General features: G+C 35.6%; 1 protein-coding gene across 1 annotated transcript; it reads right to left on the reverse strand.

Annotated features, from left to right (window-relative positions):
- Nucleotides 1-6,567: 6,567 nt before the first annotated feature.
- Nucleotides 6,568-7,527, reverse strand: LOC124090962 (olfactory receptor 56B1-like). Its single transcript, XM_046441781.1, has one exon. It carries the CDS (start codon nt 7,525-7,527, stop codon nt 6,568-6,570), a length of 960 nt encoding a protein of 319 aa, XP_046297737.1.
- Between the last annotated feature and the right edge of the window lie 12,615 nt (nt 7,528-20,142).

A 20,142-nucleotide genomic window follows, 5' to 3' on the forward strand; every position in this document is an offset into this window, starting at 1 on the left:
CAGTGGCAAAATTTTGTAAGCAATGAGCTATAACATCTTTAGTTTTTTCTCCGGCATGAAGGGAGCCCATCAAAAATCCAGAAGAAGTATCAACTGTAACATGTAAATATTTTAATTTTCCAAATTCTGGCAAGTGTGTGACGTCCATCTGCCAAATATGGTTAGGTGTCAGTCCTCTAGGATTGACTCCAAGATTAACTTGTGGTAAAAATGTCACACAATTTTGACATTGTTTTATTATATGTCAGGCTTGTTCTTTTGTTATTTTAAAACACTTTTGTAAAGTATTAGCATTGACATGGAACCTTTTATGAAAATTTATAGCTTCTTCTATTGTGGAGAAAATATGTATGTCATGTGTAGATTTATCTGCTAATTCATTGCCCAAACTAAGGGCTCCAGGCAATCCTGTATGTGCCCTGATATATCCTATAAAGAATGGATCTTTTCTGTCCCAGATTAGACTTTGTATAGTGGAAAATAAAGAGAAAACAGTAGAAGAAGGGGAAATCCTACCAGCATCTTCAAGGGATACTATAGCATTAACTACATACTGACTATCAGAAAATAAATTAAATACAGAATCTTTAAACATCATAAAAGCTTGTAATACTGCATTAAGCTCTACCTTTTGAGCTGATTGTTTGGGTACTAAAAATGTAAAAGTTTGATCATGGGTTACTACTGCTGCTGTACCATTATTTGACCCATCAGTGAATATATTTGGAGCATTCATGATAGGGGTTTTTCTTGTCATCTTTGGAAAAACTACAGGATGCTTAGACCAAAAAGATAAGAAAGGATTAGATGGTAAGTGATTATCAAATGAAACATTAGATTTACACATGATTATTACCCAAGTATTTAACTCATTAGCTAACTCATCAATTTGATCCATAGTATATGGAGTAATAATTTTATTGGGAGAAATCCCAAACACTCCCTTGGCTGCTTTTATTCCTTTGAGTATTAATTGTCCTACAGCCTCAGGATATCTAGTAAGAATAGTGTTAGGAGAATAAGATAAATGTATCCACAATAATGGACCTTCTTGCCAAAATACTCCTGTAGGAATATTTTTTGTTGGCAATACAATAAATAATAAAGGCAAACTTATATCAATTCTATCCAAATGCATATTTTCCATATATGTTTCAATGATTTTTAATGCCTTTCTTGCTTCAGGCATCAACATGCGGGGTGAATTTGGATCTGATGGACCTTTTATAATATCAAATAAAGGTCCCAACTCTCCTGTTGGTATGCCTAGATAAGGCCTTATCCAATTTATGTCTTCCAATAACTTTTGAAAGTCGTTAAGTGATTTGAGTTGATCTACTCGTATTTGACTTTTTGGTAGATGGAACATGGTTGAGGATAATAGAACTCCTAAATAATTAATTGGAAGATTTAATTGTACTTTATCTATTGCTATCTCTAGATTATAATTTTTTAATAAATTTTCAAGTGTGGCATAACATTCTAGCAATGTGTTTTTATCTTTATGTGCCAATAACACATCATCCATATAGTGAAATATTTGTAGTTCAGGATTTTGATTTCTAAGTGGCTGGATTGCTTTGTTAACATAAATCTGACACATAGTTGGACTATTAGCCATCCCTTGAGGGAGTACTTTCCATTCATATCTCCGATCAGGACCTTCATGATTTAGTGCAGGGATGGTAAATGCAAAATGTGGACTATCCTCGGGATGAATTAGAATTGAAAAAAAAAAACAATCTTTAATATCTATAGCTAAAACATACCAGGTTTTTGGTAAAGCAGACAATTGGGGAATCCCTGATTGAGCAGGTCCCATAATAACCATCTCATTATTAATGGCTCTTAAATCTTGCAATAATCTCCATTTACCAGATTTCTTTTTAATGACAAAAATGGGAGTATTATGGGGAGATACGGAAGGTTGTATATGTCCCTCCGCTAATTGTTGTTTGACAAGGTCATGGGCTACTTGTATCTTTTCTTTAGTCAGGGGCCACTGAGGAACCCACACTGGTCTTTCTGATTTCCAAGTAATTTTGATTGTCTCAGTGGCCCTTTCTGAAAACCCAATCCATGTCTATTTGTTTCTTGAACTATTTGAATTGGTGCTGTCATACCTTGTTCTTGTTCTCTTAATCTTTCTTCTTTCCTAAAGCCTTGTCTAGCCCTAGTAGTGGGCGTGTTAGGATTGATGTTATTTGTTAATGTCAAACCTAATTGATCTAGGACATCTCGTCCCCATAAATTTATAGGAAGATGATCCAATACATAGGGCTGTATAGTTCCTTCACATCCTTCAGGATCCTTCCAATCTAATACCATTGCACTTCTATGGGGATTAGTTGCCACTCCTAGGCCTCAAAGCGTTTGAGTGGCTTGTTGTAATGGCCAGTGTTTTGGCCATTCTTGACGAGATATGATGCTAAGGTCAGCCCCTGTGTCCAGTAGCCCATTAAAGTCATGTCCTTGAATATTTAGTTTTATCATGGGGTGAGAATCTAAATTTAAAGACAGCATAGCCCAATCTACACCTGTGGAGCCTAATCCCTTAGAACCTCTTTTTACAGTACGATTGGAAAATTTATCATGCAGGCTGGGTATTATTAATAACTGTGCTATTCTATCTCCTGGTGAAATTACTGATATACCTCTTGGAGAACTAGCTATAATTTTTATTTCACCCTCATAATCGGGATCAATTACCCCAGGACTTATCATAAGTCCTTTTAGTGTTGAAGAACTGCGTCCTAATAATAAGCCTACTGTTCCTTGGGGAAGAGGTCCTTTTACTCCTGTGGGAATGATTTGAACTCCCATCTCTGGAGTTAGTACTGCTCTGGCAGAGGCACAGATGTCCAACCCTGCGCTCCCTCTAGTTTGTCTGATGAGGGATTTAATGGATAATGTGTCCTGGGCACTACCTTGATGGTGCTGCTGGGTTCCTCCATTGCCCCGTATATTTGTGGTTTTGGGCCCCGGAGCATTGGGCCCTCCAGTCCGTTTTTTGGCAATGGAGCCTGATGCCTTTCTCCACGATATCGTGGGTAAACACTTGGTCCTTGTCTGTTTTTTGATAACAGAATACCCTCTATGGTGGTTTGAGAACGGCATTCATTAGCCCAATGTTTCCCTCTACGGCATCGTGGGCAAATACCCAGTATTCTATTCCTTTGATACCTAGCCTTGTTAAACCCTCCTCCTATGGGGCAACTCCTTTTAAAATGTCCTGTTTGATCACAATTATAGCATATCTTTGGCCTGGCATCTAAAGCCTGTTGTACTGCTGCTAAGACTTGCCCTTGTTCATTAATGTCTCTACATAATTTAATATATGTGTTTAAATCTTCATGTCTCCATGGTCTAATGACCTCTCTGCAGCAACGATTTGCTTGGTCATAAGCCAGTTGTTTTATAAATGGCATTGCCTGTTCTGTATCTCCAAATATTCTAGAAGCTGTTTGAATAAGCCTATCTACAAATCAAATTCAGCGTAAGGTTCATTAGTTCCTTGTATTACCTTAGATAATTGTCCTTGTAAATCTCCATGCCTCTGTAAAGTTTTCCATGCCCTAACTGCATCTACAGCAATTTGTGCGTATACGCCAGGATCATATTCAATTTGTTGCCGTTGACCCTCATAAGGTCCTTTTCCTAATAACATATCTAGATTTCTTTGAGGGTAACCGGCTGCTGCATTTCGCCTAGCTGTCTCCATGCAAAATTCCTCATTGGCAACCTTCCATAACAAATATTGTCCTCCATTTAGCACAGATTGACACATGTTAGCCCAATCTGCTGGCGTCATGTCTAAGTTGGTAACGGATTCGACCATGCTCACAGTGAAGGGAGCTTGTGGCCCGTAGGTTGTTACAGCCTCCTTTAATTGCTTCACTGTTTTGAAATCTAAAGCACAGTGAATTCGTTGCCCTCCTGCCTGCTCAAGTACAGGGCATGCTAATCTTTGGGGTCCTGCCTCAGGATTCCGTCCATCAACTACGGGAGTTGAGGGCCGCTCAGCTGTAGATGGAGCTGTTGGTTGAATTACGCCCTCTGGTGATAGAACAGAGTTAGTAGTAGCCTCCTGTTGTAATTCCCCGCCTGATGGTTGTTTTTCCTCTAAGCTTTCTTTCTTCAAATCTTCCTCTGTTTGACTAGCTCGAGAGACCTTCTCTTTTGCTTGACCTAACATGTTTTCTACCATAGTCTGGACCTCTAGCAATTTACTTAACAGTCTTTCGGTTTGTTTTTTACTAGTTTCTAATCTACTATAAAGGTAATGCAACCCAATAAGATAGCATAAAACAAAACTGAAACAGAATGAAACAAAAACGGAACAAAGAATAGTTGTATCAATTTTCTCTTTCTCAGGGCCGAACAACTTCAAACCTTGAGCCAACCATTTTTCCCAGTTTGCCTGAGAAAATTCTAGGGATAGGCAGCTTGAAACAAAAACAAGATAAATCAAAACAAGAACACATTGTTTTTTGAAATGGTCACCCATTTTGTTGCCTTCCCTCAGGGGCGAGCAATTTTACTCACCTCCAAGCTTCAGGCGTTCCCCGTACGGGCCGCCAAATGCCACAGTCTGGCTGTGCACAAAATCACGAGCCACTCAAGCAGGAACAAACTTTATTTTTTGAAACTGCCGCCAATGTCCTGTACGCCCCCGGGAAGATTGCCAATCCACACACGCGGCCTCCTCCCGGAACCGCCAGAGAGAGTGCCTCCTCCAGAACTCCCTCCTACTGTACTTCCCCAACCAATGGGAACTCTCCAGGAGTCCCGTAGCAGGCCCAGGTGAACAGCAGGAGTCCAATATCCATATGAATGCAAATCTAAACATAATCATATCATGTCAATGGCTAGCTGGCATCATCTTTCAACCAAAAATGCCATGCATCATATATTTGGCTCTTAGCATTTCTTAAAAAGAAATTAATATAATTTAACTAAGTAATCATCTGTGTCAAGAGAAATGATGGGCAAAGCCCAGTGGTATAGAGTAAGCACTCTTCAATCTGCATCTCCAATGAACACTGGGGTGCCTTTGCTTTTTTTTCTTTTCTTTGATAATATCATAGCTTACTTTGGAAATCCATGGTCTATACTCTTTATCTCTTCTCACAATTTCATTTTCTTTTTGCTTTGTGACACTTTATTAAGAGGCTCTTGCATATATTCATGATAGTTTTGATTCTGCTGGACTGTAATGTGTGCACTGTTTCTGCTGGAAATCATGCATTACTGGATATAATGTACCAATAAAAATTATGGGAAAAAAGCTGTCATTCCTGTCATGTTTCACTGGCAGTGCTTACTTAGCAAAAACTGTAAATATCAAGCATATATTTCCTTAAATTATCTTAATGTCCTAAAATATATCATCATTAAAAAATTATTTCATGAATCCATAAAACACTGTGTCTTTTGTCTTTATCAGTCTTCACAAGAAAATTCAATTTAACTGATTTCTAAAGAAATCAATTCATGCTAATAAAGAAAGCATTTCATGCTATTTTCATTATACCTGAGTCACCATTTTTATCTAATTGAAAGGAGAGTGACAGCACAAAATGGATTTCTAAGGCTTTTACCCAAATTAATATTCATATTTGAAGATATATCCTATAGAATATCCCAAATTTTTTATAATATACTCTAAACCTGAATACAGAAGAAAGCAGCCTGGATCGGGTTGAAATACAAGTCAAAATATATCATGTCCCACTTCCTTTCTTCATTGGTTTTAAGGTTATGAAAAAGAGCATGGCATATAATTCATTCCCAGTTTGGGGTTTTGTTTTAAATACCATTTGATAGGTTTAGCAGACAGCCCTTTAATATTACATACATTTAACTTTTGCCAAATTTGAAAGTCTATGAAAGTTTTTCTTTTTCCCCTTCAGAAGCTTTCACAATTATTTATGTACAAATATGAAAAAGGGATCTCAAAGACGTGCACCCCTCCACCCTCTTTGGAATTCTACTACACAGTTTAAAAAAGGATGAAGTTTGTATGTCTTTTGCTTGTTTGTTTATTTCCAGCTTTAGTTTATTAAAACAATGACAAACTAAACAGTTTTGAATATATTATTTCACATTGTGAAAATATTATTTTATGGTAATTCCTAAAATCCCCTATTCAAAATCTGTTGAGCAAAAGGAAGGTACATTTTAAACTTCAATAAACATGATCAAATTGTTGAACAAAAATGTTTAAATTAAAGTACAATGGATGTAAAATGTCACCTACTAGCATATGACAGCTTATGAAAGTTAATGGTTTACACACACACATGACCTAGGTATTTGCTGCCTCAACAGAATAAAATTTGATGTTTTTAAGAGTGAAGTTGAGGCTTTATTATAATATATGTGTGTGAACACTTGGAAAATTTAGGTCCATTTAGCAATTTGAGACATTTTTTTTTTGAATATTCAACATTTTTTCCACATTTCTTATCTTTACATTGCAGGTCTATATAATGATGGGATTTATTGTTACACATTTGTACATGCAAATAACTATAATTTGGATAGTGTTACTTCCCATCTAATGTCTTATTTCTTTTGTAAACCTAAGCAAAACACCTTCTGGAAGCCTTCTCTAAGTTCTTTGGTCCTAAGTGCATAAACAATAGGATTGAGGGAAGGAGGGATGGTGTTATGCAGCACGTTGAGTAGAACTGGAATCAAAGTAGCCTTAGTCTCTGTCAGGTGAGTTACTGAAATTACTACAACAACAGTGTAGAAGAAGAGGATGAGGATGAGATGGGAGCTGCAAGTGCTCAGAGCCTTGGAGACAGCTTCAGCAGAATTCAGCCTATAGACGGAGCGCAGAATCAGGGCATAGGACAGTACAATAAGACTTAGATCACTCCCCATTCCAAGCCATGCCAGAACCAATTGACAAACACTATTAGGCATCCTATCATCACAAGCCAGGCTTGTCACCCCGAGATTAGAGCACAGGCAATGTTCAATTTCATTCCTGGAACAATAATGACGCCGGGCTGCAAGTACAGGCACTGGAATGACAAACAAGCCATTTCTAAGCACCATGAACAGGGTAGCTTTGATGATAAAGGAATTGGTGACAATCAGTGGGTATCGAAGAGGATGACAAATAGCTACATATCTATCAAAAGCCATGCAGAGGAAGACACCAGACTCCATTCCAACAAAGCAGTGAATGGCATAAATCTGAGCAAAGCACTCTGGGAGGCTAATGGCCTTGGCATCAAACCAGAAGATGGCCAGGATCTTTGGCATGATGGTGGTGGACAGGCCCATGTCCACCACAGAGAGAATGCCCAGGAAAAGGTACATAGGCTGCTTCAGAGAAGGATCCTGGTAGATGGTGGTGAGAATGAGGATGTTTGCACCAATTGTGGAGAGATAGAGCAGTGCCAAAGGCAAGGAGAGCCAGTGCTGCCAGCTGTGAATGCCTGGGAATCCCATCAGAATGAACTCGGAGACCTGGAATTTGGAGCTATTGGAGCCCTTGAAAGATGCAGACATATTTTCCTATGAGAAAAAAATTTTTCAATGTTGTTATCTCTGAATATTAAACATTATTTTTATCTCTCTGCGTATAGATTGGGGCTATAATAAAATGACTGTTGTTGTCTATCTCTTATAGTAATTTAAGATGAATTACAAGAAAGTTCCAGGATTTTAGCAGCAGAAGGTAATTTTAAAATTCACAATGGTTGAACTGGGGGTACAGATCAGTGGGACAGAACACTTGCCTAGCATGCATGAGGCACTGAGTCCGATCCTTAACACTATCAAAAAATTTTTAAAAAGTTAATTATAGTATTGAATATCCATGGAAATTTCAACATAAATCTTAAATCTCTATTTGTATTATTCTCAATTCCAATTATCTCAGGGTGAACCACCATATAAATATGAACTTAGTTTTTCTCTTTTTTCAAAAAAAATTTTGGAATACAGTGGATGTTCTTGTTTCCTTTTTATTTCTCCCAATTTTGCTTGACTCAGATGTTTTAACTAATAATAATTAGATTTTTTAGTGTGCAATTATGACCAACTGATCTTTTTAGCTATTCCATTTCAATTTGATATAGATATCTATTGATATTTTATATAGTCTGACAAGAATTTGTTATAGCGAACTTCAAAAGATTTATAATAAGTAAACTATGTTGTAGATTGTGGATAAAAATATTTCCTTTTGTACTTTTTTGCATGCACATCTGAGAAGGTAGAAAAATAATACCTTTACAGGAAAATAAATAATAAATGGCCAGATATTTCAGATATAGACCTTAGCACTTTTCTTTTCCTGATTGAGTCTTAGACAATTTTACAAACAGAATTTAGTACAAGTAATATGATTTTGAAAAGTCATGCTGGTAAGACACTGAATACAATTTGTACCCTCTTAAAAATTTAAATGCATGATACAGTATTGTTAATAATATGTACAGTGTTGTACAGAAGATATCTAGAACTCAATTTGTTATAACTGAAACTTCACAACCACTAAGTATGAATTCTATCCTATCTAGTAAGCAAGAATGACTTATCCATCATATTTAAAGAACTCTAAGGAGATGCTCAGAATTTTGTTTAAAATTGGACTTATTATCTTTCCTTAAAAGATAATATCTTATAATATTATAAATTATAATAATAATTGGTTTTCAGGTTCTTCTTATCTTGTATGATCACCAAACCAGTCAAGCCTGAAAACTGCAAAACAGCCTGCTCTTTCCATATTCAATTGCTCCCTTATCCTGTGCATTTCTTTACTTTGATTCACTCATTTGTACCCTTATTCTTCAGGACTACTGCTTCTGTAACCTGCCTCATTGCAATTGCTTCTCATTTCTTCACAGTTCTCCCAACAATATGCTCTAAAATTGATATTCCCTTGGTTAAAATCATTTAGGCCTATACTCTTTCATTCAAATGATCCCCCAAACACTTTCATTGTGCAGAGGGCACTCTGAGCTGTGATGCAAACACAACTGAGCATCATATCTTGGTTTGCAATTCCTTGTATCCTGACTTCAGAGGTACATAATACTTGAATAGATCCAGCATATGTTCTCTTTACAACAACTATTGATTCTACAAGGCATTTCATTGTCAGTTTTTTTTTTTTTTTGCCATAATGAATGCTATTGTATGTTTGTGAGCAAGAAAAAAAAAAGAAATATTAGGTCTTCTTAGTAATGAAATTTTAAGATGATATCTTTAAATAGGATGTAGGCAATTACATTAGTTATAGGTCTATTTTTGACATAATTACTATTAAGTGCAGAGAAAACGGAAAGAAAACACAATTCTCTTGTAGTATCAAAAGAAGAGATTATTCCTCACAACTAGGTGTATTTCCTTTCAGATATTTCTCACAGATTTCATGTTTAAAAAATACATTCTCTAATGAGATAAAAATCATTATGTTTCTGATGAATGTAATTTGATGAAGAATAAAATCATCTAAACCTATCTGTAACACAATTTAATGAATCAAAGGCACAGTCAGGTGTAAAGATAATACTACCTTTTTCTCTGAGCTTTCATATAATGGCTCCAAAAGACAACTGGCATGGGAGCCATTTGATTGTATAAAACCTTGTACTTTGTGAAACCCTCATATATTATTCACACTCTTATATCATATAGCCTTTTATCTTTCATATACTCCATTTCCTTCTTTGTAAAGTGCATGTTTTATTTATTTACTTATTTTATTACACACATTGATAAATCATGGTTGTATATATTGGTAGGACACAATGTGTTATTCTAATGTTAATATAATACTAAATGTTTAAATTAATTAATGTACCGATCACCTGAAATATTAAATATTTTCATTAGAATATTACAAATTTATTTTGAGTGATATTGAAATGTACAGACTCAATCATTACCTATATTCCAGATTCTGTGCAATTGACCTAAAAATTAGACTTATTCCTCTTAACTGAGGCTTTGTCCCCTCTGAGGACCAGCTGCCCATTTCCCCACCCTGCAGACTCTGGTAGCAACAATTCTATTCTCTGATTTTAGGAGTTCAATTGTTTTAGATTCCACATGTAAGTGAGAGCATGCAATATTGTCTCTGTGTTTGGATTATTTCACTAAGCACAATGTTATCTAATTCCCTTAATGTTTAAAAAGAGATTTTCTTTAGGGTTGAGTACTATTTATTCATATGTATCATCTCTTCTTTATCCATCCATCTCTTGAGGGGCACTTAGGTTGATTCCATAACTTGGCAATTGTGAATCATGTTGCAATGTTTCAGGCATCTCTTTGTCATAATGATTTAAAATCTTTTGTGAACATATACTGAATCATATAGTAATTCTATGTTTGGTTTTCCTTATTTTCTTCTTTATGCTTCTCCCTAGTTGACATTTGTTGGAAACAATTAACAAAGGATTTGAGCTCACAGAAGAAGAGTTGCCTTTGCCATTTTTTTTAACAATTAGATTCTAATGTGAAATAAAACATGATTCTGTTACAAAAACAGTTAATATACTATTAATACTGAAGACAATATGGAAGTTCTTTACAGACAAGTATCTTCTCTTGTACCATATTGTCCTCATATTTTCTCATACTATCTATAACTCCTTTTGCAAACACTTTACAAGCCTGTGTATCCTACTAGGGTATAAGGCAAGGTCAATTTCTTTTGCCAGGTGTTACCAAAACACAATTCTGTTTAGAATGATGCAACAAATGATCTGAGGTTCAGCCAGTGTGCCCTTAATATGGTTTTAGAACTTACTGTGGTTATGAGCAGAGACTCACAGTCTGATATCTTCACAGTGGAAGGAGTTTCCTACTGGACAAACATAGAGCATTTTGAGAAAGAAGCTTTGTCAAGAGATGAAGATGTATTCTCGTCTGAGATATGACACACAAATTATGAAAGTCAAGAATTTATGGGAAATAGTAAACAGCTAAATGATCTAAGGGTAATAGGCCTCCTTTGGAGGCATGAGGAGAGAAAGGCCCACAGAGAAAGTGAATTCCTAAGATGTTAAATCCCAAAAGTGCAACAAGGTATTTAATGCAGGGATAAGGTTTTTTTTAAAAAAATTAGTATTAATACAACTTCAGAACCTGCATAAATAGAAAAATAGTTGCACTCATGAAACCAAGGTGTTTCTATGATAGATGGGAAGACTTGATTTGTTCTTAGGCACAAAAATACAGAGAAATTTAAATTCTGTGGTTAGGCAGTTTCTTTAAATATATCAAAAGAAGAAAACATTTATTTATTCAAAAACAGAGTTTCTACTGTCTTTGGAAAATATGATAGACTTTATTAAAATGATCGATGAGGTCATTTTCTCTATTCTCATGGAAACTCTGGTCTACAAGGGGTGAAGGAATAGAATACTAAATAAGAAAGCAAGCAAATATAGAATTGTAGACTGAGATAAATGTTTTAAACAAAAGCACTCTGTAATATAAAAGCATGTATTGAAGGGAATAATCTCCTTGTCAGGATTTCCTGAAGTAATACCATCTTGATCTAAGGTCAAAGGATTGAGAAGCATTTCAATATGGTATAGGTGTGAGGGTGGGAAATGAAAGAATTCTGGGAACTTAAAAATGTTTAATTAGAGGTACCATGGCACATTTAATGTAACACAAAATAATAAATGTTACTGGAATACTCGAGATGTGTGTGGTGGGTTGTTTATGATGTGAGATGTTGTTCTTGAGGTAATAGGATAAGTTGGATTAGCAGCTCCAAGGTCCTGGAACAGGCAGTGGGAAAGGAGATGTTATTCATATGCCTAGGTATGGTTAGAGTGGGACTAGGTGTAGAAGACTAAATTCAGATTAGGTTACAATGAACATGAAGTGTGTGACTTAAGTCATCCAAGTGAACAATGGGAACAAGCAGAAAGATAGTTTTAGAGAGTCAGGAGCAAGCTGACAAAAAAATGAAGTGATCAGGATATTAATTCAAAATTATGGAGTTGATGCTATTTTTTTCTATTTTTTTTTTAATTTGTTCTAATTAGTTAAACATGACAGTAGAATGCATTTTGACACAGATGGAGCACGAATTCTCATTCCTCTGGCTGTGCATGGTGTAGAGTCACACTAGTCACGTAATCATACATTTATATAGGGTAATAATGTCTGTCTCATTCTATCATTCTTCCCATCCCCACAGCCCCACTCCTCTGCTCACTGCCCTCTACACAATCCAAAGTTCCTGCATACTTCCCTACCCTCCCCCTACTCCACTATGGATCAGTATCTGCTTATCAGAGAAAACATTCAGCCTTTAGTTTGGGGGATTGGCTTATTTCACTTAGCATGGTGTTCTCTAGTTTTAGCCATTTACCTGCAAATGCCATAATTTCATTTGATATAGTAATATTCCTTTGTGCATAGGTACCACATTTTCTTCATCCATTCATCTGTTGAAGAGCATCTGGGTTGGTTCCAAAGTTTAGTTAATGTGAATTGAGCTGCTAAACATTGATGTGGCTGTGTCACTGTAGTGTGCTGACTTTGGGTATATACTAGGAGTGGGATAGCTGGGTCAAATGGTGATTCCATTTCAGGTTTTTTTAAGGAATCTCCATACTTCTTTCCAGACTAATTGCACCAATTTGCAGTCCTACCAGCAATGTTTGAGTGTACCTTCCCCCCACATCCTCACCAACACTTATGATTGCTTGTATTCTTGATAATTGCCATTCTGACTGGAGTGAGAAGAAATCTTAAAAGTAGTTTTGATTTGTATTTCTCCAATTGCTACAGATGATGAACATTTTCCCCTGTTTGTTGATCGATTGAATTTCTTCTTCTAAGAAGTGTCTGTTCAATTCCTTAGCCTATTTATTGATTGGGTTATTTGTGGGGTTTTTTTGGTGTTAAGTTTTTTGAATTCTTTATGTATCCTGTAGATTAGTACTCTATCTGAGGTGCATGTGGTAAAGTTTGGTTTCCAACTCTATAGGCTTTCTCTTCATGTTATTGATTGTTTCTTTTGCTGAGAAAATACGTTTTAGTTTGAATCCATCCCATTTATTGATTCTGAATTTTACTTCTTGTGCTTTAGGAGTCTTTTTAAGGAAGTTGAGTCCTAATCTGACATGATGAAGATTTGGACTACTTTTTCTTTTTTGTCTTTTTTTTTAATTTGGATTATTTTTTTCTTCTATTAGGTGTAAGGTCTCTGTTCTAATGCCTAAGCCTTTAATCCACTTTGAGTTGATTTTTTTTTTTGCATTGTGAGAGAAAGAGGTTTAATTTCATTTCATGACATAAGGATTTCCAGTTTTCCCAGTAACATTTGTTGAAGAGGCTATTTTTTCTTCAATGTATGTTTTTGTGCCCTTTTCTAGTATACAATAACTGAATTTATATTGGTTTGTCTCTGTGTCTTCTATTTTGTACCATTGGTCTACATGTCTATTTAGGTGCCAGTACCATGCCAATTTTGTTGCTATTGCTCTGAAGTATAATTTAAGATCTTGTATTTTGATGCCTCCTGCCTCACTTTTCTCACTAAGGATTACTTTGGCTACTCTGGATCTCTTGTTTTTCCAAATAAATTTCATGACTGCTTTTTCTATTTTTATGAAGAACATCATTGGAATTTTAATAGGATTTGCATTAAATTGGTATAACACTTTTGGTAGTGTGGCCATTTTGACAATATTAATTCTGCCTATTCAAAAACATTGGAGGTCTTTCCATCTTCTGAGGTCTTCTTTAACTTCTTTCTTAAGTGTTCTATAGTGATGTCTTTCACCTCTTTTGTTAGATTGATTCCCAAGTTCCTTCCTTTCTTTATTTCCTTTTTTTTTTTTTTTTGACTATTGTGAATGAGGTAGTTTTTCTAATTTCTCTTTCAGCTGATTCATCACTGGTGTATAGGAATATAATTGATTTATGTGTGTTAATTTTGTATCCTGGTACTTTGAATTAATTTATGAGTTCTGTATGTTTTCTGGTGGAGTAGTTTAGGTCTTCTAAATATAGGATCATGTTGTTAGAAAACAGTTTGAACTCTTCTTTTTCTATTCATATTCCTTTAATTTTTTATTTTCCTAATTGCTCTGGCTAGAGTTTTCAGGCCCTTTTTGAATAGAAATGATAAAAGAGGGCATTCCTGTCTTGTTCCAGTTTTTAAAGGAAATGCTTTCAGTTTTTCTTCATGTAGAATGATGTTGGCTTTGGGTTTAGCATAGATAGCTTTTACAATGTTGAGATAAAGTTCCTATTAACCCTAGTGTTTCTGGTGTTTTGAACATGAATGGATACTGTATTTTGTCAAATGCTTTTTATACATCTATTGAGATAATCAAACTACAGAACTTTAGGAACAAAAACTGCATGGTATTGACACCAAAACCATAATGAAGATCAAAGAAGTAGAAAAGAAGACACAGAGACAAACCCACATAGAGTTATCTTATACTAGACAAAGGCACCAAAAATATACCTTGGAGAAAAGATAGCTTCTTCAAAAAATGGTGCTTGGAAATCTGAAAATCCATACATAGTAGTATGAAATTTAACCCCTAACTCTCACCCTCCACAAAAATCAACTCAAAGTGGATCAAAGACTTAGGCACTAAAACAAAGACCTTATGCCTAGAAGAAAAAGTAGGCCCAAATCATCATGGACCTGACTTCCTTAACAAGACTCTTAAAGTACAAAAAATAAAATCAAAAATCCATAAATGGGATGGTATCAAACAATTTTTCACAGCAAAATAAACAACCAAGAGCTTGAAGAAAGAGCCTACAGAATGGGATAAAATTTTTGTTACCCACCCCTCAGATAAAGCATTAATTTCCAGGATATACAAAGAAGTCAAAACTTTACACTCAAGCAAACAAATTCTAACTCCAGTCAGAACAACAATTATATAAAATACAAGAAACAGGCCAAGTGCTGTGGCATATGCTTGTAATCCCAGCAGCTCAGAAGGCTGAGGCAGCAGATGGTGAGTTCAAAGCCAGCCTCAGCAAAAGTGAGGTGCTAAGCAATGCAGCGAGACCCTGTATCTAATAGAAATACCAAACAGGGCTCAGGATGTGGCTCAGTAGTTGAGTATCCATGAATCCTTCAATTACTGGTACAAAAAAAAAATACAAGAAATAATAAATGTTGGCAAGGATGTGGGGAAAATGGTACACTCATACATTGTTGGTAGTACTTCAAATTGGTACAACCAGTCTGGAAAACAGTATGGACATTACTCAAAAAACTAAGAATGGTACCACCATTTTACCCAGTTCTCTCATTCTTAGGTATATATTTAAAGAACTTAAAATCAGCGTACTACAGTGATGCAGCCAATCAAAGTTTATAGCAGCACAATTCATAATATATAAGCTATGGAGCCAATCTAAGTGCTCTTCAACAGATGAATGAATAAAGAAATATTAGCCATAAAGAAGAATAACTTTATGACATTTGCCAGTAAAAGACGGATCTGAAGACTATCATACCAGGTGAAATTAGCCAATTCCAAAAGACCAAAGGTTGAATGTTTCTCTGGGTGGATGATAACCCACAACAAGGTGGGTTATCAATAGTAGACATATTAGACAAAGGGAAATGAAGGGAAAGGAGAGGGGATAGGAATAGAAAAGACAGTGGAATGAATCTGACAATGCTTTCCTATGTATATATATGATGAACACACCAAAGTAATTCTCAACATCATGTATATTCACAAGACTGGGACCTTAATTAGAATAAGATATCTTCCATGCTTGTATAAATATATCAAAATAGATTCTACTGTCATGTGTAACTAAAAAGATAAAAAAACAATGACTATGAGGCTTACTTGTGGGAATATTGCAACCAACTCCTTTGTCTCAGAGTAGCCAGAGTAGTGGGAATATGTGTGAGAGGACTGTTGGTGGAAGTTGGGGATGAACCAGGATGGACATAACTTTGGTACTTTTGCAATGACTATTTAACATAGATTTTTATCAAGTCTCATACCCCTAAAAAAATAGATAAGCCACTAGGCTAGCACACCCATATTTCCTGCCATCAGATTCCCTCCCATATTGCAGGTGTTCTATCTCTTCTCTTCTCATTTATATAAATTCTACTTTGTTTACTCTTCCTTTCCACTATTGTCTGTGAATTTTATTCTTCAAATTTGTGAGACAAGAATCCAGAAAGGAATTAGTGAACCAGAGAACTGAATTTCATCTTTAAACTCGGGTTTCATTTTGATGGGATTAATTCAAGTTCAGTTCTCATCAAATTTGAAAAAGGAATAGTTCTTAACAGAGATAGGGGAGAGTAGGGGGCAGAAGTAGTGGATAAGTATTATCCACTTATAAGTATATTGAACTCATGGTACAATGTTACAGTTAGATATGAAGAATAAATTTTGGTCTTCTGTGGCACAGTAGAGTGACTATAGTTAACAATAATTCATTGCATATGTTAAGAAATGATGTAAGTTTAAGTTGATGGATATATTGATTACCTGATTTGCCCAGTATATACATGAATCAAAACATCATATCAAACCTCATAAATATGTAAAATTACAATGTATCAATCCAAAAATCAAAATAGTACAAATAAGCTCCTCAAGTTCCTTGCCCACAATTCTGGAAATGTTTCCCCATCTGTGAAAGGATAATAATAAATTGAAAATGCTTATTTAAAAGACAGCCTCAGAGGATTAAGTGGGTTAACAATTATCATCAATAAGATGATGGAAAAAAATGTTTCTTTATGATTCTAGAATTTTCTTTCTGTTTAGGTTAAGTTATAAATCCAGGGATATTTACATCATTGCAAAATAGGGATTTTATACATCAACTGAAACTAATTTGCATTAATACATTTATTTGGCAAGTTTTTTGAATGCCTGTTTGGTGCTAAGAACACTGTACACAACAGGAACCCAGCAGCAAAGAAGGCAGATGCTAACCTGGTCCTCAGTGAGTGAAGGAAATCATTGATCATTCAAAGAATGAATTTACAGGTGATTATCCTATTAAGGTTGCAATAAATCCTAAAATCAAAAATATGTGTCCCATTAGAAGTATACAACTAATCTAGTATATAGAATTATGGAATATCTAAGGAAGGTTTAATCGAAGCCTAAAAAGGAATTGCTAAGCAAAGGACAGTAAACAGAAATTTCTGTATTTGAAAAGCTGAAACTAAGCAAGTAATTATATGGTGGGATTTTGTTTTAACTCATAAACAGTTATATGGGTCTGGCCTGTGGCATCATTTTCCCAACTTCCCCAAACTATAGAGCTAATTTCACCAAGATCTCAGAAATTCTTTTTCAACCGAGTGTGTCGGAGAGACAATGAGTTTAGGACATAAACAAGACCACCACTGAAATAATGTACTCTGAAAACTAAGCTGGTTAATAAAGGAAGATAAAAAATCTTGGGGCTTAGAGAAGAGGTTTTAGATGAAGTTTGAATATGTATGAAACACATTTTGAGAAGCATGGTGTGTTAGGTATTTTCATTAGACAATGTAAAAATGTAAAGTGAGTTTCAGCCTTCACGGAGCATATATAATAGGTGTTAGAAAGATATATAAGCAAATAAATAATGATGGTGGTTACTATTGGCACAAATAAATGAGCCCTTGCATAAAGTTTTTCTGAGCTGACTTATGGGCATTTCAGAAAGAAAAAAAATAGTGAACACACAAACATGAATACACATACATAAGATTGCAGTTACAATATCAACTTTACAGTTAACTTCTTACTTCCAAGGAATTAAATGTGTTCATCACAATGAAATGCACTGAATTTTCTGTGGAGATTTAGGAAATAGGCAGGTATCCTAGGACAGTTTCCTAAGAGGAATAGCAATGGTTCACATCTGTCTACTTCTAATTACATGCTATACACCCACACCAAGATTTATTTAATATAAGATAGGTAGCAGAATACAACAGTCACTAGTATGGCAATATGTAAAAACGAGGATGTGCAACCGATGTGATTCTGCAATCTGTATACGGGGTAAAAATGGGAGTTCATAACCCACTTGAATCAAATGTATGAAATATGATATGTCAAGAGCTTTTTAATGTTTTGAACAACCAATAATAATAAAAAAAGAACATACAAAAAAAGATAGTAAATATGACACATAAAAGAAAAAACATCCTCACTGGAATTATTTGCTTGAAGATTCAGGGAGCCACAGACGAATTGTGAATAGACATCAATTAAATGTAAATAAATGGAGATTCATGGGAGGCAGCTCTGTGCATTTAAGTCTGCTATTCACTAAAATAACCCTAAAACAGGAAATTGTTTATGCATAACCTTGAAGACCTCGAATCACTTAAAAATGTCAATGAAAAAGTGACACAATAACATATTGTGAGAAACACGCTCACCAGTCTAAGCCCAAAGAATAGACTAAGATACACAAGGTTCAGGGAAAAGCAAGACTTGACTTTTGTGTGTGTGTGTGTGTGTGTGTGCTGCAGATTAAACCTAGGGCTATGTACATGCGAGACAAGCACTCTGAGCTATATCCCCAGTTCTAAGGCTTTACTTTAATAATGCTTTTGCAAGATTGGGTGCCTGGTGGTTAGGGACACACAGATTGGATCCAACTAGCATTTTATCCCCTCTCTATGCAAGATCCCTTCCTGGCTCCTCATTGTCTGAGTACTGGTGTGTGTGTGTGTGTGTGTGTGTGTGTACAATCTTTCTGGATGCTACATAGCTTTTATTGTCACCTTGATTATTTACAGAAACATACTTTTAGTTGTCCCCACTGCCCTTTGTATTTTGTGGCAGCACAGTCCCCTTGAGTTGAGTGTCCTTTGGCATAAACATAATATACCTCCATTAATCATGTCCTCTTTATTCTCACCTCCTGTCTGTGAAAGGGCTGTGAGTTTTTACACTCTGGTGTTAACTGTTTGTAACTTTTCATTCTGCTCTCCTCTCAAGCTGCCTTTCTTACATCCCAAGTCATGTTACATGTGAAGCTAAATATTGTATTCTCAAAAGGGACCACCAGACTTTATATTTCTCACTATATGACTTGTAAAATGCCCATTCTGGCTTCAATAGGGTGCGTTTGAAGGAACAAAGACTTTGAAATGCTCTGAGAGAGACAGAAGTTACATTAGAGCTCAGTCAAACCCAATGCCATGATAAAGGTCAGACAGTGATGTTTATATCCAGCTGGATGACTAATAAACACCTTAGACTTAAATGTTCAATTTAAGTGTTGAGTTAATTTTCTTGGAGGATGTTATCCTAGGAGAAATAAAGACAAGTCACGTGTCTTAGGTGTTAGCATTTCTATTTTTTTGATAGTACCATATAACACAAAGGAAGCCAGGAAAGAACCCTTTTTACAGAGGCAAGTAGTGAGTTTCCAGGTCAATTTTTGAGAGAAACTAATTTTGAGAAGTTTGAAAGATATTTGTGTGAGTATAATCCCAGGAAGTAATCAGACTAAGACTGTCTGTTTTGAGGATTGGGGTACCCTACAGCTTCATGACTATGGCATGCTTGGTGGCTAAGGAAGTTTCTGCACAAAGGCACAGAATGCCTGACTGCTAGAAAATACCTTTCTTCTAGGAAATGCCTGTCTGCTTTGGCAATGCCCTTCAGGAGAAGGCTCTGTATTAGAGTCTTATCAGCCTCCAACTTGATCTCAGGCACACAGCTCCTGAAAATAAGTAACCCTCTTGTTAGACAACTACAATATTTCACCAAGCTCTAGTGCTTCTGGACCTGCCTGTTAACAGTAACTTTAAACAATGGACTTTCTTGAGAACTACAAAGGGCTCCTAACATTGCACATTGCAACTATGGTATGTAACTAAGGAATAAGCTGCATAATGTTGATAACTCTGTAACCTGCCTAATGACAGGATGAACAATAATGTACTACTGATGTCAATGACCTAATATAACCTATTGATATAAATAAATCTGGCAGCTTGGCTACTCTGCCATTCTGCCATCTTTCCTGCCTCTACATCTTGTCTCTGTGACTCTTTTTATTTTCCCTATATAAGACTTCAGAGAATCAGACTTGTGTTTGGATCCTATATTCATTAATTATATTTATATTAACATTGAAAGTCTCAGTCTTCTCATCTGTAAACCAAATTAA

Source organism: Marmota monax, unplaced genomic scaffold, assembly GCF_021218885.2.
Source record: "Marmota monax isolate L192 unplaced genomic scaffold, Marmota_monax_Labrador192_F-V1.1 WCK01_AAM20220418_F8-fsc00068, whole genome shotgun sequence".
NCBI classification, from domain to species: domain Eukaryota; kingdom Metazoa; phylum Chordata; class Mammalia; order Rodentia; family Sciuridae; genus Marmota; species Marmota monax.